This window comes from Bombyx mandarina, chromosome 01 (genome assembly GCF_030267445.1).
Source record: "Bombyx mandarina strain Sakado chromosome 01, ASM3026744v2".
Lineage (NCBI taxonomy): Eukaryota > Metazoa > Arthropoda > Insecta > Lepidoptera > Bombycidae > Bombyx > Bombyx mandarina.
In genome coordinates, this window is record NC_143208.1 from 18,906,819 (window position 1) to 18,932,962 (window position 26,144).

The 26,144-nt window shown below is 34.3% G+C and overlaps 2 protein-coding genes across 6 annotated transcripts in view; both read left to right on the plus strand.

Annotated features, from left to right (window-relative positions):
* Positions 1-6,038, plus strand: part of Vps13B (vacuolar protein sorting 13B) — a 90,833-nt gene extending 84,795 nt beyond the window's left edge. For all 5 annotated transcript variants that reach the window (XM_089731731.1, XM_089731708.1, XM_089731723.1 and 2 more), the window contains 3 exons: positions 4-99; positions 1,078-1,149; positions 2,603-6,038. In XM_089731731.1, the coding sequence (XP_089587857.1) occupies positions 4-99; positions 1,078-1,149; positions 2,603-2,776 (342 nt within the window). In that variant the 3' untranslated portion in view covers positions 2,777-6,038. The remainder of the gene's footprint in view (positions 1-3; positions 100-1,077; positions 1,150-2,602) is intronic.
* A 13,363-nt stretch (positions 6,039-19,401) lies between these two features.
* The window catches only part of LOC114249201 (proton-coupled amino acid transporter-like protein acs), a 63,037-nt gene continuing 56,294 nt past the window's right edge, over positions 19,402-26,144 (plus strand). The window contains exon 1 of the mRNA XM_028182667.2: positions 19,402-19,724. Within this exon, the coding sequence (XP_028038468.2) occupies positions 19,656-19,724 (69 nt within the window). The 5' untranslated portion in view covers positions 19,402-19,655. The remainder of the gene's footprint in view (positions 19,725-26,144) is intronic.

The following is a 26,144-nucleotide window of genomic DNA, read 5'->3' on the forward strand; positions in this document are numbered from 1 at the left end:
CAGTTCCTGGTTGTAGCCGATCCTCAAACGGAACGCATCGTTGAGATGATCGACTTTCGTTTCTGTACTCTGGAGCCTTACCAGGGACCTGTAATACGGGTAATTTTTTACTGATATAATATAATCTGTAATTCGGAGAATTTTTGGTAATTTTTTACTGCTACAGTATAATCTGTAATTCAGGTAATTTTTTTCTGCTATAATATAATCTGTAATTCGGGTTATTTTTACTGCTATAGTATAATCTGTAATTCGGGTAATTTTTACTGCATTATTATAATTATTTTTTGGCCATATGGATGGAGGCTTTTTTTGTGCTAACTAGCGAATGATTCACCCTGGGATCAATAACTGCTAACCCAAGCATCAATTATTTTGTAAGCGTGAGACCTTAAAATAAGCGTGATAATACTGATTTACGATCTGAACCACCGGTTATTGATTATGCAAAGAATTAAGTATTGAAGTTTGATTTTTACTCGGTCTTGTCATATCTGCATTGTGAAAGTCACTCGTGAACATGTGTTTAGTATATTACAAAATGGCCTAGTTACAGGATTTGAACACTGACTCAATCACATCGGACGACACAAACACAGAAGTGCACTTAGTGCGAGTCTTGTAACGTTCTCGATAGCGTAAAAGTTAACTGAAATTAGTATGGAGTCGGAACGTTTGCCTACGTTTGCCGCTAGGGGCGCTGTACCAACTCCATACCAATTTAAGTTAACTTTTTCGCTATCGAGAACGTTAAAAAACTCGTAGTAAGCACACAGATGTCTTATCTTTTAGGCCACGACGACTTTATCATTATTTCTTGTACATAGGCATCTTACTGCACTGTTTATTTGATTCTAGGTAAAATACATATTGAATAATTTTTGTAACTATATTTTAGGTCATTATTACATATCCCTAAAAACCTTAAAAAATCTATTTTATTCTATCCTCTATATATTATCTATTATTATCCACTATCTATAATCTATTCTCTATCCTATCTTTATGTTCACCGTTATCTTTCCATTTCACTATCAATTGTAAGTTCTCTAGTGTTTGTTTATTGTTTTTTTATAGCTTATCGTGACTCAGAGAAGGCAATCGAAGTTATTAGAGTCCAGGGCGGTGGACGAAGACGACGAATTTCAGGTAACATTTCGCATAGTTTTTTTTTACATTGATTAATTCGATCCCCTATTAGGTCTTTATCGATATTAGCAGGCTACAAATTGAGATCACAATTATCATCTGAACATCGCTTCATTCACAAAAATAATTTGGTTATCACCAACCACATCTTTATTCTCAGTTTTTAGTAGTATAAAAATCGACTTTTTTGTTTTTTATTACCAATAATTCAGACGTTAATGTCGAAGAAAAACTCATTCAAAGAGTCTTAAATAGACTTTTTTATATTAAGAAATCCCACAGACTAAAATCGGTTCTCTCCTCCCACTATACTTCCAGTATTTGTGTAGCCAGATGTTAAATAAATAATAGTTTAAAAAACTAACAAAATACGCTTTTATAGAAAATCCAACTAACAAATAGAAAATAAATTTTAATAAATTTGAATTAAACATACACTATGTTTAATTCAAATTTATTAAAATTTATTTTGATTTTTATTTCAATATAAAATAAATTTAATGTATTTATTAAAATTTACTTTGAACGCAATTTACTGTCCTATTATTTCGCTAACCGAAAACCTTATAAGTTTTACTAAATCCATTAAATAATTTTACTTTAATTTCAATAAGCATCGAATCAAATATCTATATATTAATACGTGAAGCAAAAGCTTTGTATCCCTTTTTACGAAAATTGCGCTGACGGAGGAATATGAAATTTTTCACACTTATAGAGAACTAGCGACCCGCTCTCGCTTCGCTTCGGAAACATTAAAACTCACATGAAACCAAAAAAATAAACAAAAAAAGGAGCCTATGTTCATCAGGGACAATGTCGGCTTCTAATGGAAAAAGATTTTTTCAAATCGGTCCAGTAGTTTCGGAGCCTATTCGAAACAAACAAACAAACAAATCTTTCCTCTTTATAATATTAGTATAGACGTAGAGAAGAAGTGCACAATGCTAATATTTTTTTTTAAATAATGCATAAAAGATACATTAAATCAATAAAGAAAACATTACACATACTACATACCGTGTATTTGACGTACACACGCATGCATACTATTTATTATCAAGCTTTTGTTCTTGACGTCTGTGGTCAAATTGAGAATAGATTAAATATTGTTTTTCTTTATTAATATTTTTTTTATAGAGTAGCCTCGGCGAAATTAGTGATTATAGAAGTATAAAATACAATCATAATAGTGTACAAACTTACAATTCTAATTAATTATAGTCGAATTTCGACTACGGCGGGACCTCTAGTTCTTTTTAATAATTCAATCTTTATAAAGACCACGATAATTGTTGGCAGCCTGAATTGTCTTGTAAACGACTTAGCGTTTTTATGTTATTCTTTCCTTACACGTCTTAGTCTATTTCTTAGTCTTAGTCTAGTCTTAGTCTTAGTCTATTTAGGTGGTGATATGTAATTTGATTAATAAATATTTTTATTTGTTGAACAGATAAGCGCAGCGGCGATGGCGCGAGTGGCTCGGTACACGGGCACAGAGGGCGCGCCGACCTCGGAGTCCCGGGTTCTATCCCTAGTGCCGACAGCTGGGAGGGCTTATGCTCTCCACGTGACTCTAGCAACGCTTCTACATCACAACGTAGATTCTCATTTCCAATTATTGTAATTTATCGATGAAACATCCTTTCGAAAGATTGTCTCGTGAGTTGTAGACGTGATAAAAATATATCGTCTTCTTGCATTAAAACTGTATAATCTCAACACTTACTAATTTTACAGGAGACTGTTTTAAAGGTTTAACATGTGATATTTTTAATATTAATTATCTTTGCAACATTTTTTTTTAATTTTTTACCAGTTATATTATCTGTCTTTTAAAGTAAGATAAAATTATGTATTTTTTTTTTTAATAGTCGTCAAAACATAGGTAAACTAAAAAAAAATTATGAAAACTAAACTACGCTCTTTTGACAGTATTTATGAGAAAAATACTGTTGATACCAAATGATTCCGTATTTTAACACAATTTTGAATATTTTTGATAATTGTACACTTTTAATGCGAAAAGACGATGTAAGAGATCTAATTTAGGGATGTCTCAGTCGAACTACTTACTCACTTCGGCTCGTGACGTTTGTTGAATTTGCAAGACATATCAGAGAGTCAAAGTTGATAATTAAAAAAAAAAACGAAAAAGAAAATTTAAACTGGCAATAAAAATTCTTAATTAATCTCTGGTGGTAAACGGAATGTGACGATTTCTGATGACATCGATCACTCGTGAAAAATACAAATAAATATTGGAATTTATTATGCGCTTTGTTAAACTCATGGAAATAATGAATTTAGTAAAGAACCGTGCAATATTAATGTACGCATAACAATTTAGAAGTGTAACTTCGAAATCGCAAGCAATATTTATCTTTAAGACTAACATCATAAAGTCCACTTTCATGTGAATAACGATTGTAGTTCCAACAGCTAGAATTGTAAATAATGCGTTTTAAAAACTAGTCTATCTAGATTTTAGCTAAATTTAAATTAAGAAAGCTTGAAGATATCATCCGAACATAATAAAGTATGACAATAACATTAGTCACGGGTCTTGTCATTGTTAAAAAAATATTTCTTGAATCGAGTCACAGATTTAAGCTATGTGATAGGAATAGTTTAAATCGTGACGGCATTTATTATAATCGATTCATTTCAGGATTTTAACCCTTTGTGCCAAAAGGAAAAAGTATTTTGAGTCGGTTTAATTAATGTAGTTTTTCCTGTCTAATGATATTTTGTTTTGGAACTATTTCTATGATGAACGTGTTAGAATTGCGTGAATGCGTAGATTTATATAATACGTTTATTTCCAAATTTTCTGAATGACATATAATTTAAATTGTCGATTATTTTAATCTTTTAAATTTACTTTCAACCTTACTAAGGATATAATAGTATTTATAGCATTTTTTACTAGAGGTACAGTTATAATAATGTCACGTAAAGTCCATGAAGTGACCTTTCCAGAGGTCGATGCATTGCAGATTGTCTTCTCATTTCTCGACAGATAAAAGAAAAACATCACATAATTTATATTATAATATTCTGGAAACGCGTCAATGTCGTATGTATAAAATTGGTATTGCCTGTATATTTTGTAATGATATTTTTTGGTATTAAAAATAAAGATAATTTATGTTAATAACGCAATATTCAGCTCTATGTTGTTTGTTAATTGTTATTTTGTTATAAATAATAGACGACATTAATTCCGGGTCATCATAATTCGTTTGCCAAGCCTCTCTTAAAAAGAGTATATCAGAAACAACATAATAAACATATAATTTTAATCAATCATAAATTATATCGTACATTCCAATAACTGACTGTGGATCTTATTCATAATTAATTATTTGAACTCAATAAGCCCATCACAAAAATAATGCCGTCAAAAAGTATTATTCACAATAAAAATTAATAAAACTTTTAGAATGTTTTGCTCATATGGGGCTTATAAAGCTCCCATAACTGAATGAAACTGTTAATATGAATGAAACTGTTAATATTTAATTGCACACATTTGATTACGTTTATTATTTAATATTTACTAAATAGTGCTTATTAAAAAATTCGCTTTTATCATTGCAATTAAAGTAATTAATGACAATTGAATTGTGATTCGTCGTTGTAAGTATTAGATTCTAGTGAACTTGACTATAGAATTAGTAACAGATCGCTTATAGCTCCTCCTCAATTCAGTTTTACAGTGATTTGGTTAATACTTTGTTTGATATTAAACTTAAAGAAGTTCTTTGGCAAAGCTGATATTTGACTGTCTCTCCCTAGTATTGGAAAACTAAGCGATTGACTTCATATCCGTGTGTTTGACTAGACCTTTCGAAGTAATATAGAATTCCCTTCATAATCCGTCTGTTAAATTTCCTCAAATTTTATTTTATGGTCGATTTTGATTTCTTTTATTACCCCAAATACGTGCATACTGTTTTGTGTACACTCACTTTTTTCACTCATTTTATTGAGTAAATACTTGAAGAAGTTTTTTTTATTAATAACAGTAAAAATAATACTTGTAGAAAGTCTCAGAAGAAATTATATATAACTCATCGACTGACTCTCTACTTCCAAAAATATCATAAGTATCGTTAATAATAGATTAGATTCACAAATAATATTGGTGTCAAGGGCTCTTTGTTGATAGAAATTAGTGGGAAATTCACTTTGGGAGTGGCTTTTAAATTTAAAAGAAATAAGAAAAACGATTTTATTTAAAAACATCATTGAGACACAAATAAATAACAAACATAATACTTATAGAAGTAGTAATGAAAACTAAAATTTTATAAAAGTATTTTAAACTATCCTTTCGTATATATTATAAGTAAAATATATTAGCACGAAGTCAGCATTTTCCGGGCGTTGCTTGCTCCTCAATAAAGGCAAGCAGGTGTAAGTAAGTTTTTAATCGTATTCTGGTATATCCTGAAAAGTATTACAATGAAACTGACGTTCTCTTGTGCCAATATCGTAACTACTTGCATATATACTTCCATAAATATTCCATATTTGATATTTAGAAATAGAAAAAGGGTATTGATGCCCTTGAAAATTGTGTAAATTTTCTCTGTGATCGACTTGGTCACGGACTGACGGTATCGAGATCAGTTGGTGACCGTGTATTAGCTCACGCTATAATGGCACATACTTATATCACAATTATATTACAATAATTATTTGTATGTGAAGCGAAAATTTAAAATTTTTGTCCTCAAAAGAAAATATACCAAAATTATAAAATTATTTTATAAATATAATTTTTATGAACGACTTCTTAAATTTACGTTAGATTTAATGTATAAAAAAGTTGTGTGTTTTTTTGTGAAATTAAAAATAAACGTGTTTGAAACGATTTTTCATATATGTTTTTTATTTATTTAGTGTTTTTTGTGGCGTCGACAAAACTAGAAACACAGTAATCCTAACAACATTCATATTATTAATCAAGAAATAAAGTGCTCATTTTGTAGATCCAACAAGGTTCCTTGAGTGAAAAACACTTTCTGAAAGTTTAAAACCACAGTATCGTGTTCAGTGGAATAAATGCAGAGTGTTTGCAGTGCTATGCAATTGATACTTCGACTTCAGTGATGCAGTGATGTTTATAAGTTTCGTTAACCACTTAATAGGTAGTAAGTTTACCGTAAATTTGTCCACAACTGTAAATAAACAACATACATAAGCAGTCATATACATTTTGTAACAGAGTTGCCATGAAGAACAATAAATACAAATTACACTTCTTACCATTTAACCCTTTTCTAGATCAATCTTGACCGCAATTGCACAAATAGGCAATTTAAATTCGACTTTGAAATTTAACTGGCTTGACAGTTTCTTGACGAGATGCACCTTGCAATTAGTTGTCATTGAACACGATTACGGCCAATCAAAGATAAATCGATGCACAGTAGAGTGAATTGACGTCAAGGCGTTGACTCTACCGTTGGCCAGTGTTGACAGCCGGATGGAACCATTTACATTACTAGTTGCATAAAGGGTTGGACGATCAATCATTGCAAATTCAATTGAAGGCCCATTCCATCAGAGCGTCTTCGATACAGGCCACACTGATTAATGACACTGTAAATTGGCAATGCGATCGTTTCTTAGAGCATCTACGAGTATAATGTTTTACAGATGATTTCATGAAATTAATTAGCCTATTTTTTTGAGCTTAGGTTCCCCGACGATTATAGTGATTCAATTTTGACATTCTTTTAAATTCGAGCGGAAATGTTAGTTTTTCAAATTTGTCATTTTCTTTTTTTTCCTACCTGCTCTAGTAACCTCGAGGGGCTATTCTAGATCCACCGAACTAGTAGGTGAGCTCACGGGGCTCAAACCGGGAGTGTTGCTAATACTGGCCCTAGCAAGAGCAGTGCTTCGCAGAATCTACCACCGGATCGGAAACGCGACCCACTGAGAAGATCCGGGAGGAACTCAGTGGGCTGTGTCTAAGGGTTCATTCGCTCGTCGAGCCCTTCGTCGCAAGCGATGGGTTATCCGAGGACGGTGACCGGTGCTTGTGGTACCTAAAAGCACCGTTAATGGATCGGGAGGATGCGTAAGACGTGTTTAGGGCTAACCTACTTATTTATCTCGCGTGAACATCGCTCGTTCAGATTTCATCGGTGGGATAATTGTTTTTAATTAACTAGCAGGAACAGAATTTTCGAGTTGTGTCTACTCTTCTAAATACTTAAACATTAAATATATTAAGCATACTAAAATAGTATTCTATCTCACGTATGAAGGTAATATCGCGACGGGAAATCTCCGGTAACCGTTTAACACCAGGTTTGCCGTGAGCTCGTTCACACATCTAATGGTAAAGTAAGTTAACGCTAGAAACTCAGTGGGCTGTGTCTATGGGTTAATTTATTCGTCGAGCCCTTCGTCGCAAGCGACGGATTCGGCGAGGTCGGTTACCGGGTTATTTTCAAGGTTTGTTTGGTTGTATTTAATTAATATGAATATTAATTTTTACGATTATCCTAAACTGATTGTGATCTAGACAGTTTATACCTATTTAAAGATGATATAATCTATCATAATTATACCTACTAAACATATTTCTTATGCTAAGTGGTTCTGAGGCGTGACTTCCAATTAGGGCTTTGATTTGTTTTTATTAAAATAAATCCTACAATTTATTCAAAAATTAATTATAAATCACGCAAGGACAGAAGAAGGCATTAATTGCATCCCATAATTATTTTATAACGACTGTCCCACCCGTAGCCGTTCCATACGTTCTAGCCGTGTAGGAGCCCAAGAAGATATTTTGGAAATTACTGGAGCGCGGCAGGTAAAGGGAAGGGAAGGGGAAAAATAAGGGAGAAACAATAACGAAACTCGATTATAAAGATGAAAGTGTGCAGCTGGAGTGAACAACTTGCTCATGTTATTGCATGCACAACGTTTTGGCTTCAAAGTTAGATTAATGAATAAAATTTGGTGAGATTTCATAAGTATATTAGCTATGACAACACGATATTATAAAATCTTATTTTTTCCTAGCCCTCGGATTATTCATATTAAGACCATTGTTAGATTTTAAACTACCATAGCTGGGATTTCAAGCTGAACATTCTGTGTAATATCTGTATACTTAGTCTGGCCATAAATACTGTTACAAAGGAAAACAAAAAAATTATATGGCAAATAACATTTATTACTTTTACAGTGTGTTAGTTTAATACATAAATATAAAACAATTTAAAGTATAAAAGCTTGTTCGAAGTGATCTCCATTGGCTGCAATACAGTCCTTTAAACGTTGAGACCAGTTATCAATAGAAGCGCGCACTCTTTCCATGGGAAAAATTTTCACTGCCAATCGTACGGACTGTTTTAGGGACTCCAAATTATCATGGTGTTTAGAGCAAGCCGTACTGTCTAAAACTGACCATAAATCATAATCCAGCGGATTAAGATCGGGACTAGATGACGGCCAGTCTTCAGCTCTGATGAAGTCCGAAACGTTCGTTTCCAACCTGCGTAGACCGAGCTTTATGACCTGGCGCCGAGTCTTGCTGGAAGGACCATTCTTGATTATTGAACATGGTGTTGTTAAGGGGCTTCACTACCTTCTCAAGAATGGTATCTTGATACACTTGTGCCGATGTTTTGATACCTTTTTCACAAAAGTATGGCCCAGTCACTCCTTCATAGCTAATACCCCACCAAACCATCACTGAAGTCGGATAGTGCCACGTTGCACTCTGTCGACTAATTGGGAAGCTTTCTTAGAGCCTTAAGCATAAATACGGTCATTTTGTTTGCTAAAATGTTGCTCAATTGTAAAAATTTTCTCATCCGTAAACAAAAATTTTCTATGACCTCCCTTTGCGTACCGCTTCAGTAGTTGTTTCCATTTTACCACCCTATTCTCTTTTAAATTATCAGTTAAGAAATGACCAGTACGTCTCTTATAGGCTGCAAGTCCTAAGTCATCTTTTAAAATACCTACGCAACATGGTTCTAGGTGCTATCTTCATCTCTTCTCAGATAAAATCTTTTGCTTTCGGACAGGATTTCTTCGAATTCTTTCCCTTACTGCTTTGACCACCTTTTTCGTACGAACACTACGTGTACGGCCAGATCTTTTTCTGTCACAAACAGAGGAGGTCTCATTGCATCTATTAATAGCCCGGTACACAAACATTTTACTAATACCAAGCGTATGGAGAGTTTTAAAAATTGCATTTGGCTCCATACCTACTTTGTGAAAAGCAATCACAGCGATTCGGTTCTCTTTACTCACCCCACTTCATTTTAATATTGCAAAATATTGTTGGCTCCAAAATGAGAAAACTCAATGAGCAATCATATTAAAATGACAGATTCCAAATTCAAATGCAATATTTTGTTTATTTTTAATTGTAACAGTATTTACGGCCAGAGTAAGTATATAGCCTGATACGCTAAATTCAATAAAGCGACTTTTTTGCTTTGCTAAAAATTCTCTAAGAACTTGCGTTACTCCCAAATAGTCTTTTGAATGGGTGCATTTTCAGGATTCACTTAACATCCCATTTCGAATATCTGATGAGCTGGAATTAAGTATTTTTGTTATATTCTTCGGGATGGCTATTCCACCAAGCAAATCTTCAGCCAATATACATTTGAGACCAGATACACTTGGGGTATCTAAACTATCAATATCAAACACATTAAACTATTTCAAGTAATAATTGTTTTATTTTTACATCATTGAAAATTTGTAAGGTCTTTCTCAATCACTGAAAGAGAAAACATTGTATTATTTTTTGTTCCTATCAAATAAACTATAAAACTTCATAGGTAATTATGCTCGAGTAAATCTCCATTTCACATCACCGGATCCTCTACTACTGAGAAATGGTAGAGTCTACGGAAAGGTAAGTCGATGTTGGCATAGGCTCTCAGAGCTAGTCATCTGCAGACCTTACGGTCCCTCATATTCCGCTAGCCCCTTGCCTAGGCGCTTCGTACACTACGTAGACACTTCGTAAGAGGCTAGGCTACTGTCCGAAAAAAAAACAAAAAAATGCTCTCAATGCAGTTATTAGAAGATGTAAATGATTAACACCCGCATCTTAAAAAAAAATTTTTCAAATAACACGTGAAAGCGTTTAATTGAACACCAAATATAGGTACACATTCTTGTTTTGTTTGAGATTCAATTTCTCAAAGTAGGGTATAGTTCCACGCCTTTAAATCGACTTCCTGAAACACGGTCAGGTTTTGGATAATAATTATTCAGCGGCGTGGGATACGACAGATAACGCTCTGTAGTTTCTCTGCGTGGGAAATGGAAACGTATGTCTCAAGTATAATATTCTAGTCAATAAAACACGCATAACAGTGAACTAGTGCACGGACTAAATATCTATGTCCCTTTCTACATCAATTCGTGTTATGATGAACCAATCCTTAACGAGCCAAATAATAAAATTAAATGAGACGTCAAGTACAGTTTAAAAACGCATATAAATGTCAATGTTCTATGATTTGTGCGCTCTCGGTACGATGTACCTACTGGTTTCATCACAGGCCATCAATAAGCCTCGAATGAATGGAGCGGCTTCAATCAAAATTAAATGTTTTGCACAGTCGGCAGTAGTCACACCAGCAGCGGGGACACCGTCGTAATATTATTAAAATAATATCTATTAGATACGAAATGTCTTTATGGGAACTAAATTATAAGCTTACAGTCTTTTATTTTCTATTAATATTCAATCAAAACTGCATAAGATACACAAATTAGGTATTAAAAGCGTGTATAAGTTATGTGTTTCGCGAATACAGCATAAAAGTTATGCTAATTAGCCGTGAACATTGAATTGAGCATTGCAAAGGCGTCAAGGAAGTCGTGTCATGTATCGAGTCACCGATCATTGTCCGAGACAACAAAAAATTCCGTTATTTGATTTTGTAAAAACGTTTGAAAAAGATTTTTATGTTTTCTAGTGTATGCCTTCTCTAGTATCAGGTGATCGCGGGAGGACAGAGTGAGGATGTATGGCTGATCCAAGTTATCTGTTCATCTGTTCATCATATTAAACTTCTTTCTTTTTGACTCGTCAATGCCAATTTACTTCCACATGTCAAGATCATTACTTTATTATTGTGACTAGCGACCCGCCCTCGCTTCGCTTCGGAAACATTAAAACACACATTAAAACATTAAAACACACACACAAACCAAAAAAAAAAAAATAAAAAAAAATTTAAAAAAGTAGCCTATGTTCATCAGGGACAATGTCGGCTTCTAATGGAAAAAGAATTTTTCAAATCGGTCCAGTAGTTTCGGAGCCTATTCGAAACAAACAAACAAACAAATCTTTCCTCTTTATAATATTAGTATAGATGTCCCAATATTGGACAGCTAACTCCGCCACACACCTAATACTAATAACATAATTTATGACGTAGCATATTGAAATTAATTTGTAATAAAACTTAACTTGGTCACTTGCACTATTCATGACCAGCTTAAATTTTTTGTGGTCATATGATGAAACGTACATCGGCGTTGGAAATTGAGAAATAATGTGAATAAATGCGTTAAACTGGTTTGAATCATGCATGTTCTTATACAGGTCTGCCATTAGGCATAGGGCTCACTGGTTTATTCTACGTCATCTTCTCTGTGGCAATATTGTAGCAATGGCAATGATATTCATGATATAAATGATGTGCAGATTATAATACTTCGACGGTTTGGTATACCGAAGAATATCTCTCGGAATATTCATGAAGAGAAACGATCATAGCTTGTGACTGAAGTAGAGAACTCTCTCGTACGAGTCTCCTAATGGAGTCAGTGTGCTTAGTGCGAGTTCTTTTACGTTCTCGATAGCGTAAAAGTTAACTCAAATTTGTATGCAGGTGGCAGCGCCCCTAGCGGCAAATGTTATCGCTATCGAGACCGTAAAAAAACTCGCACTAAGTACACTGATGAGCCCTGTTCAGTTCAACCATATTACACAAGTTTGCACATTCACCTCTAAGAAAGATCCATTGGACAGTCGGGTCGGTACTTCACATCCACTCACTTTGCTTTATAAGACATAGGCCAGATCTCATATGGAGTACTAGAGTACTAATCTTACTTATGGGTTGGTGTTCTTGTATACCTATCTATTGGTTCTGATTACGACGACGAGCAATTCGAATCGTTGCTGATACTAATTTCACGGACAATTCAGAGTCGCTAGGCGTGTGAATACTTTTTAGGTCCTTATGAAGTCGTCGTGGCCTAAAGGATAAGACGTCCGGTGCATGCGTATGCAGCGATGCACCGGTGTTCGAATCCCGCAGGTGGGTACCAATTTGTCTATTGAAATACGTAGGTACTCAACAAATGTTCACGATTGACTTCCACGGTGAAGGAATAACATCGTGTAATAAAAATCAAACCCGCAAAATTATAATTTCCGTAAACACTGGTGGTAGGACCTCTTGGGAGTCCGCACGGGTAGGTACTACCGCCCTGCCTATTTCTGCCGTGACGCAGTAATGCGTTTCTGTCTGAAGGGTAGGGCAGCCGTTGTAACTATACTGAGATCTTAGAACTTATATCTCAAGGTGGGTGGCGGGCGCATTTACGTTGTAGATGTCTATGGGCTCCAGTAACCACATAACACCAGGTGGGCTGTGAGTTCGTCCATCCATCTAAGCAATAAAAAAAAAACAATTATACATATTTCAGTGGGAGCTAATGAAAATGAATCGTCTCCTTTTTAGTATCGAACCACCCATCATAGTAGCAGAGTTCACCAGTCAAGCCGCTGGCCGGTGGTTCTATCAGGTACACTACAAGCTTGTCTACTCACCAAGTTAATAAAGGCAGCTCGAGACTCGAGTTAAGACTCAAATAAGGCATTGCCACATCATTACTTATCAAAATTATTCTACAATAGTGACTCTTACTACTGTGTAGGTAGGTAGGTCCATGAATTTAACTTTCCTTATATGTCGTCACATACCTGTATTTTATTATATGGTAATTTAGCTACGAAGAATAATATTATTAATATTGTTTGTACTTACGGCACAATAAGCATTTAATCATTAAAACCCAGTTACATCCAGCAGCTGTTGATATAGGTATTTCTAGTCGGACTTATACAAAATTAAACAAGTATAAAAATCATGCGTCTTGCTCAATTCACAGGGTGTCCACTGCATCGCATTTAGAAGTTCTTCCGGGTCTGATATGAATAAAGTAATAAATGAGTGATTTAATAAACCGTATTTTAAGAAACACTAAAGTGTAAACAAAAACAAATTCTATTGAAAAAGCATTTCCCAAACAAAAAATTTCATGGAGTAGTTTTTGTATCAAAAAAAATGTCTTTCTTCGAGGGAAATAATGTTCCCGCTGGCAGCGAGCCGCGTGTTTCCTGATTGGCAGGTCGCGGTGTCGGTCGCGAGCCAGTTCGCACCGGATTTGACTGGTTCCAGTTATTCTGGGCTGTTCCCCACGCGGCACAGTAGAGCAGGTGTTACGATGAGAAATCTTTTTGCAATTAAACAACACTTTTATGGTTACCGGTGCGCGCACTGTTACAATAGCTTAACAATAAAAGGTTGCAATTAATTTGTCACATATATTTTGGAATTTTAAAATCTTAATTTGCTAATTTATTTTATGAAAAATTACTATATTCAATTGTTTACAGTAGTAACTCGATTTCCAAATGAGTAAATACGGATATGCAAACCTATTCGAACTGATATATTATGACAACTTACTTCAGCTTTCTGTTAGGTCCTGATATACGGTTGATATTTATGCCTGTCTGTTCCTAGCCTATCTGTTAAGATGTCCTATATGTTTTTATCAAGTGTTGCGACTATAACAGGGTTCATATCCTCATGGGCAGGTTACCGATTCAATTAACCTAACATGTATCTACGAACGCTATTGTATGTAAGGAGCTACAAATCAAAAGTATTTTATTTATTTATTTTGTTCATTTATTATTGCCACGAAGAGGTCTTGCGTTCTAGTTTGTAGGGTCGCCAAGCCATCAGACAGCACGATATCTCAAGAAACCAAGCGGCATACACAGCATGATCTATGATACCTAATCGGAACTGTCATGGATTAATAGATGCAATAGAATAAATAAGAGAAACGAGTTCGCGACCCGCCTGGTACCTATTAATTAGTTACCGGGGCTCATGGACATCTCGACGTGTATGCTGGCAATTTGGGGGCTCGAGGTTATATGTCCTAGCTGGGCTTTTGCTCGCCCACCTGTCTTGGTGAAACTGGAAAGGCCTCTGGGCCACCAGTAATCTCTCATTCATAAAAAAAAATCGGTTGTCTGTAAAGTCGGTTTACTGACGATAGTTGAACGTGACAACGTCATAAGAAAATTCTGATGGAATGGTTTCATTTTTCAAAAGAAAAGGGTGCGTGTACTTATGTACGCGCGTAAGAAGTTATACTTTATTTTTATTAAATTCATTTCTTTTTTTTTAAATATTAAACAATTAATAATACATATTTAACGTTAATAATTTAATCATATTTAGTATGAGCTATATTAAAAAAAAAAGCAAATGTGGTGTCGTGGGACACCAGGTAGGATCGAAGTTCCTTCAGCTTAATGTAGAATTGACACAATTTGCAAAAAAAAAAATCGTGCTCAATTTTATGTTGGTTTTCTTGAATTTTCTCTTAAATTTTGCTGATTAGTTTTTATTTAAGTATAGGAAAGTATTTAGGAAATTCAGTATTTTAGGAAATAATAAATTACGTAAAATAAAAATAAAATCGTAAATCAAATTATCAATTAAAATAACAAAATATGTCTCTTTATTTTTGTTTGACAACATAAAATTACATAGAAATAGAAATAATTACAAAATAGAGAGAGAAGGGATGAGAGAACGAAAAGAAAGAGGGAGAAAGAGAAAGGTATTATACAATACTCGCTTGTGTATACGACTGTCGCGCCTGCGCACGTCTCATTTAACGGTTTTATTCCTCGCACTTTTTTCCACGGATTTTTTCTTACGGTTTTACTATCACATTTTTTTCAGTTCGGTCGCGCAGCAAAATCCCTATCCCCTCCAAGCCTGCCGTAAGGAACTTCGTTCCAATAATAACTTTGTCATTTATATTACTAAAAAACGAATGCTAATAACACTTTTTTTTTACGAGTGTACATGCGTTCACCTGCGGCTATATTCAGACTCGCCAAGTTACGTCGGTCGTATTGTAATGAGCGATTTAGTGGGCAACTTCATTCTTTTAATGTTGTGTTACGGTGCCCGCGCATCGTAAAATTTCACTCTCATCAATTTTTCATAATTTTAATTTAATTTTAATGTTATTTGTTTGATAAATATTTTTTATGGACAATTGACACTACATTCACTTTTCACTGAACTTCATACTTGACGAAAACATGTAAATGTATTATTGTATAGCAGCTGTCTACGCGGATGCATTGCTCACTCAAGTAGGAGAGAGACAGATGTCGAACGCTGCCGAACGCAAGACGTTGTCACGTCAAAAGATATAATAATATGTCTCAATACTCAATAGTATAGTAATTACGCAAATTATAATTTATGTGCGTGATTGCTAGGTCATTAGAAAAATTCGGACCTGCTTTATAAGTTCAGTAATTTCAGTCTAGGTTTTTAAAATTACTTACAATCATCTCGTATCTGTGAAATTTCGAATTTAAAGGGGAGCTCAGGGCATCGAGAATCATTAAATTCTCTAAAGATTTTTTTGACTGTCTTGTGCGAATGAGTTTTTTTTATCTTATTGAAAGCTAAAGTTCAGTTTATGGCGGACTTAGGATCGCGCTATATTTAATTTTGAGGTCGTCGTGGCCTAAAGGATAAGACGTCCGGTGCATACGTATCTAGCGATGCAACGGTGTTTGCATCCCGCAGGCGGGTACCAATTTATCTAATGAAATACGTACTTAACAATTGTTCACGATAGACTTCCACGATGAACATCGTGTAATAAAAATCAAAGCCGCAAAAATTAAAATTTGCGTAATTATTGGTGTCAGGACCTCTTGTGAGTGCGCACAGGTAGGTACCTCGACCCTGCCTATTTCTGCCGTAAAGCAGTAATGCGTTTCGGTTTAAAGGGTGGGGCAGGCGTTGTAACTATACCTTAGAACTTATATCTCAAGGTGGGTGGCGCATTTACGTTGTAGATGTCTATGGGCTCCAATAACCACTTAGCACCACGTGGGCTCTAATATACATACATATAGAGCCACTAATTACGCTTATTAATTTAACTTTTCATTGATTATGCTGAGATGATTTCCAAATCGACTGTACTGAGTACTAAAAAGGAATAAGCGAGGTAAACAATTTGCTAATGTAAGAAATAACGGACCAGTAGAATCTGAAAATCTAAAGTTAATTAAGAATCAAAAACAGTGGCTCGGTAATAGCTCTGACATGGGAATTACTGATGGTAACTATGATACTCCTATTCACCCGGGTTCCCATAAGGTCATCGCCTCTGACGTTGGTAAAACTGCGTAACAAAACCGCATAAAAAACAGAAAAACTAGCATGTAAATAAATTTCTGAACAATACTAGAAATTAAGTGCCTGGTTTAATTGACGAATCATAGTTATACGGAAAACGCTTTATATTTTAAATACGTCATGTTGACGTAACGTTGTTATAAGTCCATTTTCCACTTTCCAAGTTCATTTTCAACTTACATCATATTTCACCACAATAAATCGTAAGAAAAAACCCACTTTATATATAAGAAATTGAAATTATTTTAAAATATTTTTTGGTACAACTGCACCATTATACATAGTATCATGGCTACAATCAATCCAAATATTCGGGTAATAACTGCATTTTATAGGATTTTTGAAGGTAGAACTACTCCATGCTCTCTCCATCCACAACTCCACAGCTGACAACTACCCAAATACAGCATTGATGCTTCTGCAAAAATATTTAAGAAATACTCTGGTACAGATAAGAGCAAAATTATCACGTTATGTTCAATGACTAAGGATTGTGAATATCACGGAAATATATTTTTTTTTATAAAATATATAAACATCGCATAACTACTGGTGGTAGAACTCTTGTGAGTCCACACGGGTTGATTACCACCCTGCCTGTTTCTGGCGTGAAGCAGTAATGCGTTCCGCTTTGAAGGGCGGGGCAGCCGTAGTTAAGTGAGACCTTAAAACTCATGTCTTTTTTTTATTGCTTATTTGGGTGGACGAGCTCACAATAAGTTCTAAGGTCTCAGTATTTACGTATCAGTATCAGTAGTAAACGCATTACTGCTTCACGGCAGAAATAGGCAGGGTGCGGTACCCAGCCGTGTGGACTCACAAGAGGTCCTACCACCTGTAAAAGGTGGGTAGTGGCATTTGGGCTCCGGTAACCGCTTAACATCAGGTGGGCCATGAGCTCGTCCACACATCTAAGCAATAAATATATAAATTTATATCTTGTAAATGTTTTCAATTACTCTTGGTATCTGTTTTTGTTTTAGCATAGTTTTTTTTGGGTCAGAAAACGTAAGTATTCGCGTAATACAATCTATTGCGATTTCTAAATTAAGGAGATTAATATTGCATACCCCAAATATCTACACAGCGTTGTACATATGTAGTTTATATAAATTATAAAATACGGGATGATTACGAGTATGACTGTATTGATTTATTAAGAAGCAGTAAGCGAAAGAAATAAATTACGGATAAACACAAAATAAATTTATTCAACATAATTCGTATGCTCGCGTATATTCGTATTATGTGCCCGCACGGGTGTTGCGATCCAATTATGTGTTCCTATTTGAAGGTTAGACTAACTATTTATTTAGTTATCAATTATTTATTATTTAGCGATAAAGAGGACAATAAATATCTAACTTAAAATCAAATAAAGCGACTCGTTCTTATCTTCTACAATTTTTTTTTTTTATTAATCTTATACCAAAATGCTAAAAATCAGCACAAAACATTAAAATTATCACATACGTGCATTAATTTCAGACTAATGGCTACACCAGTGATTCTCAACCACTGTTCCGCGGCACTTTTGTGTGCCGCCAAATTTTGCGAATATATAATAATGTTAATATTATTATATTATATTATTATTATGCCTTTGTACATAATTTTCCTATTACTCTGTACTGTGTCTTGTTTTCTGTGTGTACATAAATAAATAAATAAATAAAATAAAATAAAATAAATAAATTATATCATTTTAAAAGAAAAATATTTTAAACATGAATATATTTTATATTTAAATCCACAATAAAAAAATTATAGTATATTTTAGTTTATTTCGTATATTAAAATTTTTTGATAAACTATTTATGCAGTGTGTTGTAGTAAGTAAATAATTTTTATCTTTTTTTTTGTGTGCCGCCAAATTTTGAAATCGTTAAATATGTGCCGCAACAAAAAAAAGGTTGAGAATCACTGGGCTACACCATTACTAGTACCGTCTGCATGCATTTGTGAAACAAGCGGATAATTTTTTTTTTTTGCTAACGTTATGTCACTTAGTATTACTACACATTAATACATTAACTACTAGGTACATAGATTATTTATTACATATCATAAAAGAGCTCATGGAGTAAGAGATATTTTAATAAGTTGAAATTCTTTGGATCTGTAATAAAGTCCGAAGAATAAGGTGTTAATTTTTTAATTATTATTTATTATTAAATCTACGATTCGCGAAAGCCAAAGAAAATACAACGTAAATTATTTTACGGCTCCTTTTCTAGTTGTATCTTAATATTAGGAATGATGTTCATGACATTTTTTCGTGAATAAAAAATTTACATAATTAACCCTTAGTAAATCGTTCGTGAACACATTCTAGATTGTAAATAGGTCCGTACTGAGAAAAAGGATTCCCATACTATACGAGTATACTGCGACAACTGGCATCTCACCCATTATCGCGAACCTTTCAACCACAAGACATCAAAGCCGATCTTATAAGGGATTTTAGTATTATGAAAACTTAAAGATACATAAACCGGGTTACCTACATACAATTTGTTTAGTACTCGAGCTAAAGTACGTACACACCGTTTAATTAGTACTACAGGAACGGTTCTACACTTATAAAATCAATAAAGCATCCTTGAATGGCTAAGTAACATTGTATTGAAATGATAAGCGCTGTCATTGAATCGTTGAAGAACTGATAAAAAGACGGAGGCTCGTCTCGACGGATTGATTCGCGGCTGTGAGACGACAGCAGGCACAGGTTGCACTACGTGTAGTGACGTCACCCCGTGGCGACTTATAACTGCGAGAGTCAAACGCGCGCGCTCACTCGTACTCAAGCGCATGCGGTGCGCAAACCGCGTCTCCGAAACGCAATTTTCAGATACGCGATAATATTGTTTTCAAAAAAAAAATCGTCCAATATTTTCCGGTTGTGATATAAATAATAATAATAAATAAACCACTGTGAAAATGCCGAAGAATATATTAGCCGAGATGGGGTCCCAAGTGGGGCTGACTCCCGCCCGCCAAAATAAAAAGGTAAGTTTAATTTGAACAAGAAAAAGAATAAAAAAGTTATTTTCGTAAATATTTATGTGATTCGTTTTTTTGATACATTAGAACTATTGCGAATTGATATCGTACAAATTGCGGATTATTTTCAGAATTCCCGACATCGCGTCTTGTAAATAGTGAATGGTTAGAGTCGGCATTCATGGTCAGACGAAAATAAACTGTGCTCGCACGTTACTTTACTATTATCAATGTCAATTTTGATTTGTGAATTGATTTATTAGCAAGTCAAACGATCGATTAATCCATAAAGAATGTTAGTAACTTTACGTTATAAGTTCTATAAATATTGATTTATTATGAAGATCACGAAGATTTTTAAAATACATACTCTCATATATACAGGAAATCGTATTTATTGGCATTAACGGTGTGGTTTTATAAACTTTTAAAATTAATTTAAAAAAAATTATAGTGTTTTGAAGCGGGAGCGGGAGACTCATAACGTAAAATAATATTCTTTATGAATTAATCGGTTGTTTCACTTGCTAATAAATAGTATGTATATGTATTACATAGGAAATGGCAGCAAGATCTTCCCCAAACGGGCTGATGTAGCTCAGTAGTCCAAGTATAAACACATACAAGATTATATCGAAATTGTCCTGAACGCTTTCGTTTGGTTCTTAGCCGGTCTAGCCGGATTTCCTCTATTCTATTCAAATATGTAAATAATTTACTGTCGCAAATCTTACCGCTTCGATCTTGCACTTGGATATTAGCCAAGAATACGGTATGTTGTCTAAAAAAATTATATGATTACATTCTCATAAAGTAAAAGTAACTTTTTTTTCTTCTCCTACCTATGCTGATAGTCTTAAGAGGCTATTTCAGCTTCTTCTTGACGTGTAGGTGAGCTCACGGGGCTCAAGCCGGAGTGTTGCTAACACTGGCCCTAGCAAGGGCAGTGCTTCGTAGAATCTACCAGCGGATCAGAAATGCGACCCACTGAAAAGATCCCGCTAGAATCTCAGTGGGCTGTGTCTATGGGTTCAAATAGTCACAGTAGCTTGTTCAGTAAAGATTCACATCGAATGAAAATTACAACAATACAATACAAAAACAAAATACAATCATACTGAAAAACATTACATTAAAGCTTTGAGTCATGTCTGCCCAAATTAAATATTAGTATTAAAGCAGTTAACATTTTTTTTATGTCAACACATACGAATGAGGTACACACACACAGGTTGCCAATTCCGATTGTTCACTTCTAGTTATTTACCAAGCCAATACTACCAATTTGTTTTTCATGGTACCACATAATGATATTACATATAGTATATACATATACACCAACAGTTTCGTTGTTGAATTCCGTACATGTTGTATTTGTTTTAGAATTTACGTTTAAAACAGTTCCAGTCGCGGAATAAATTTAAGCACCGCGTTTTCGTATATAGTAATGGATTCACTTATTTTTCCATCGTCAAAATCATTGTCTGTTGGTTAATTTTTTATATCTCTGTTGCTGGTTACTATTACTTGTTACTGGTGGTAGGATCTCTTGCGAGTTCGCACGGGAAAGTACCATCACCCTGCCTATTTCTGCCGGGAAGCAGTAAGGCAGTCATTGTAACTATACTGAGACCTTAGAACTCATATCTCAATTTGGGTGGCGGCATTTACGTTATATTTGTCTATGGGCTCCGGTAACTACTTAAAACCAGGTGGGCTGTGAGCTCATCTACACATAATTATATGTAATAAATAAATTAAAAGTTCTATATCTAATGTGCCCTTAGCATCTTCTTGTTCTCTATAGATAAGCCGCTTACTGTAGTTTCTCATTCAGTATCTTTGGGAAATTCATATAGTTATTATCGAAACTCATATGATCAAAATGAGAATATCTTATTTTTTCGGGCCAGGGACACAAAGTGTGCATTTGGTTGTACTGAATTAGCAATTAAACTGTTCTGTGTCACGGTCGACGGGGTTCACTTATCGTCGCATGAATTAAACATAATGTACATTAGCATGATTTTCTCATTGATTAGTAACAATTCAAAGCTTACAGCTGGAAAAATTGATATTGTCCTTCTAATAGAAGTATAATGCAATAATATAGTATCACTTAAATTCGCTTGATTTAGATAAAGTAATAATATCAGACTTCATATCGTGTTTTTAGTGAGGAAGTAACGATTTAGAATCTTTTACTGATTTCATTCATCAGCTTGCTATTCAACGCCAACTGCTGGTCTTACCGTTAACGTGTTGCTAATACGCTCATGAACAGAAGTCATGTGTTTATTGCGATTTTCAGAAAATGAAAACATGTTATAGCGATGTCTTTAACCTCACTTCTAGTAAACACGCGAAGCTAACGAACTACGAGACTAATTGTCTAACAAACTACATGTTTTTAATAGGGCGATAATTTGCTGAATTTGCTAGTGGTAGAGGATAGAGTGGTACAGTATGGACACCGTCACCTTGCTTATTTTGGAAGTGAAGTTGTCTTGCGTTCAGGTTTGGACATAGGACAACCGTTACAACTGAGACTTCTGCTTCATGATTTTTTTTTCTATCTATTCGCTGGTAGCCTTAGAGGCTATGTCAGCTATGTCCGGACGGGTAGGTGAGCTCACGGGCTCAATCTGAAACAATTTGCTAACACTAGCTCTAACAAGAGCAGTGCTTCGCAGAATCTACCACCGGATCGCAATCGCGACCCACTGAGAAGATCCGGCGAGAAACTCAGTGAGCTTGCTTCATTTCTCAAGGTCGATTCCGGCATTCACATGGTGAGGATCATGGACTCTGGTAACTACTTAACTAGATTAGGCTCATTCACCTATGCAACAAAAGACAGTTTAGTTTTTATGTCACATTTGTTTCGTATTGTCGACTTACGAGAAAATGTGACTTGTGTATTTTTTTCAATTGAAAAGTGTAGCTCTCAACGTCGCGTCGGTTCAGTTGGCACGAGATAACGTCTGCACATTAACACCTTAAAAATTATACATATTTACTTAATATGATAAGAGCATGGAAAATATATACGTAACTATAGTCAAATAACTCCATTATATGTTTTGAGATAGCATAACAAACGTAACTGGAAAAAATGATCATTAGGAAAATGGTGACGTAACAATAAAATTCTTAATTGATTAGATTTCCAAGCGAAAATACGGTATTCTTGTCTTTTTTTTACGTTCTGTTAACGATGTCGACTTTCAGGTTTTTAATCTTTGACCGTCTTACGCGAACGAAGGAAAATGTTTATTATTATTAACGTTAACGTAATTTTTTATTTATTAACGTTATTATTATAGATCGAAACAGTAATAAGTAACGTTAATAAAAATAAATGTTTCTTAAGCAAATGAAATCGTCGGATTGTGATTCAGAAAACACAACTCACTTACAAATTATATATCGATCTCAGGTCACTGGTTAACATATCTCAAACATGTTTACACATTTATTATAATTATCGCCCAATAATTCCGGACGCCCATGTAATCGCAAACAAAATTGCCATTTTAACTAATTTAATTTGCGCAAAAAGAAAGTGGTTCGTTCACTTCTGACAAATGTATCTGTTAATCTATTGCGCATACACTTTAATATCGCGCTAAATTAACAAGAGATCAAAACATAAAAACATTACTCTTAACTAACTAATTTACCTTAACCATTACTAAATGTACATAGATCGAAAGAAATATTAAGGGGTATAGGTTACAATTACGAAATACCTCTTAAAACAAGGAAAATTGATAAAGAAGTGATCAAGCAATCCGAGAAAGGGTATTATATCCTGAGATATAATTTGACTCGCGTCCAAGTTAGCAGTATAGTTTAAGCTCACTTTTTTTATAAAATCGTCGTTCATACAAACACAATATTACTGTTTACGATCTACATTAAGCAATACACCAAAATTGAGGAAATTAATTAGATCTATGTGTATAAAAGTGTGTATTATGTCTGTATGTTAACTAAAATCTCCAGGCTTGGATCAAAGTCAAGAAAATAAAATATATTTAAAATCACTAAATAAAATCGTATAGCTCATTCGCTGTTTCACGACAAGATAAACAAAAGCACGGAGTCATTTGTGGTTAATCTTTGTGTAGTACTGTTAGCGAGGTGTCCATTTTTGACCACAAATGATGTCATATGTGATTAAGTTGGGCGGTGACTTTCGCGTTCTGTTATGTATGGGCTTCGGCGTTCACTTTATATCGGTGTGCTTAGAGCGAGTTTTTTAACGTTCTTGTTAGCGTAAAAGTTAACTCAAATTTGTATGCAGTTGGAACAGGGCCCCTAGCGGCAAACGTAAGCAAACGTTCCAATTCCATACAAATTTGAATTAACTTTTACGCTATCGAGAAAGTTAAAAACTCGCACCAAGCACGTAGGTAAAGCGAAAGATCATTCACTCATCCAACAAACAGTAATTATTGCATTTAGTAGAGTTTTACAAAGTTTGCACTTTACCATTGATTAATAAAACCTATTCGATTCATATTGTTGATCGGAGGCTATCGATCGTGATTGTCAGTTTGGTAAAGGAAAAACCGAAAAAAGATCTCTTGGTCCATTTTTAATTGATACATTGTTGAAGGAAGACGGTAGTTAAAAGTTTTAATGTCTAATTTTAAATTGAAAAAGTAATATGGATATATTATATGTATGTACATACTCTGTACACGTTTTCCGGAGACGACTGTGCGTCTTTAAACGAAAACATTTATTTTTACTTAATTATACTTAGTGCTTGCTCTTTTAAAATTATGAATTCCTTATGTTGTCAAAATTGAAAATAAATTTAAAGAAAATGAATGATGTATCCAAAGTTGAAAGCCATTTGGTGGTACATGACTAAGATTAAAATTTATAATCATAAAAATTAAATCATGGATGACATAGGAATACATTACACACACACACATTTACAACATACATATGTATGGAACGGTGGGCAGCAGCTTGGCTCTGCCCCTGGCATTGCTGAAGTCCATGGGCGAGGGTAACCACTTACCATCAGTTGGGCCGTATGCTCGTCTGCCTACACGGAGAATAAAAAAACAATTTATGTACATTTATAATGAAAATTATAGCATTTTATTGTAATATGCTATAATTCTCGATGTCTACTTAAGCATTACATGACGTACACGACCACTCTGTCAAGAGTGACACGACTGAGAAGAAGAAGAAACTTAAGCTTATTTTATTTATAGTGATAACGAAAATTGTGAAGTATTAAAATACTATTTAAAAAAAAACAAAATTATTAAATTAACGAAATAAATCTAAATTTAAACCATAAAGTTTCTATGGATCTTAATTGTTATTTTATTCTAGAAAATATACATAAATACTATTTATTCTCGGTACGTGAAATGTGTTAATGAAAAGCGAATCATTGCATCATTGCCGAAGCAGGCGCTAATCAGAGCTCAATAGCACTGACTAAGTCGATGTTGCAAGATAATTTTAGGTTCTCGCGAATAGTCATAATCACAGAATAATAGATTAGCTGTTTAATCTTATGTTTGTTTGATATTATTTGAAATGCTAGTCTTTAGTCTTAGAAAAGACTTTCTTGACCTGATGTAACTTATACCTATGGAATTTGCTTTATGTGGTTTTAATGTTTCGGAGACAGATTTAAAATATTCCCTAAAGATCCACACATAGTATTAACAAGACGATTTTTTTTATATTTATATTTTTTTTATAGATATACAATTGAAACATATTTAAACGATATTATAGGTATTGTAAAAGAAAGATCTTCGAATAACTACATACTTAAAAATAGGGAAATTCTTGAGCACTGGCAACCCACCTCTACCCCAGACAGCGAATTACATGATTCACTTACAGGCAATCATGCGTAGCTAAAAATGGAACAAACGATTATATCCGTTCACGTCAGTTGTCTAGAAGGTTTTCCGGCGGTTGGGGAGATCTCCCATTAATGATGGGGAGAATACTACTTGCCAGGAAAACAGATTGATCAAATAATACATTTTTACTTCGTGATATTCCTGGTGTAACACGTCTTGCCCACTACTTACAGTGCTTCGACTGAGGCGAATTGAAATATACTGATTCTGTGCAAACATTTACGAGTTTTTAATCTCGCTCAATAAAACATACTTAAACTTATTTACAGTTTCAGATATTTCGAATCATTTATAATTTTCTGTGACTACGACAAATTCATTTGTGAGATAGCTTGAGTCATGACTACGACTCGTGACGACCAGACATGTACCATAAACTTAAAAACACAGTTTAAGACGTTGCTCTTGTACAAAATTAATATTTACATTATGCTCGTAAGTTGGCTGTCATTGGCAAATAAAGTACTTTATATCGTTCGCATTGCGATTAGTCTAAGTCTTGGATAGTCTT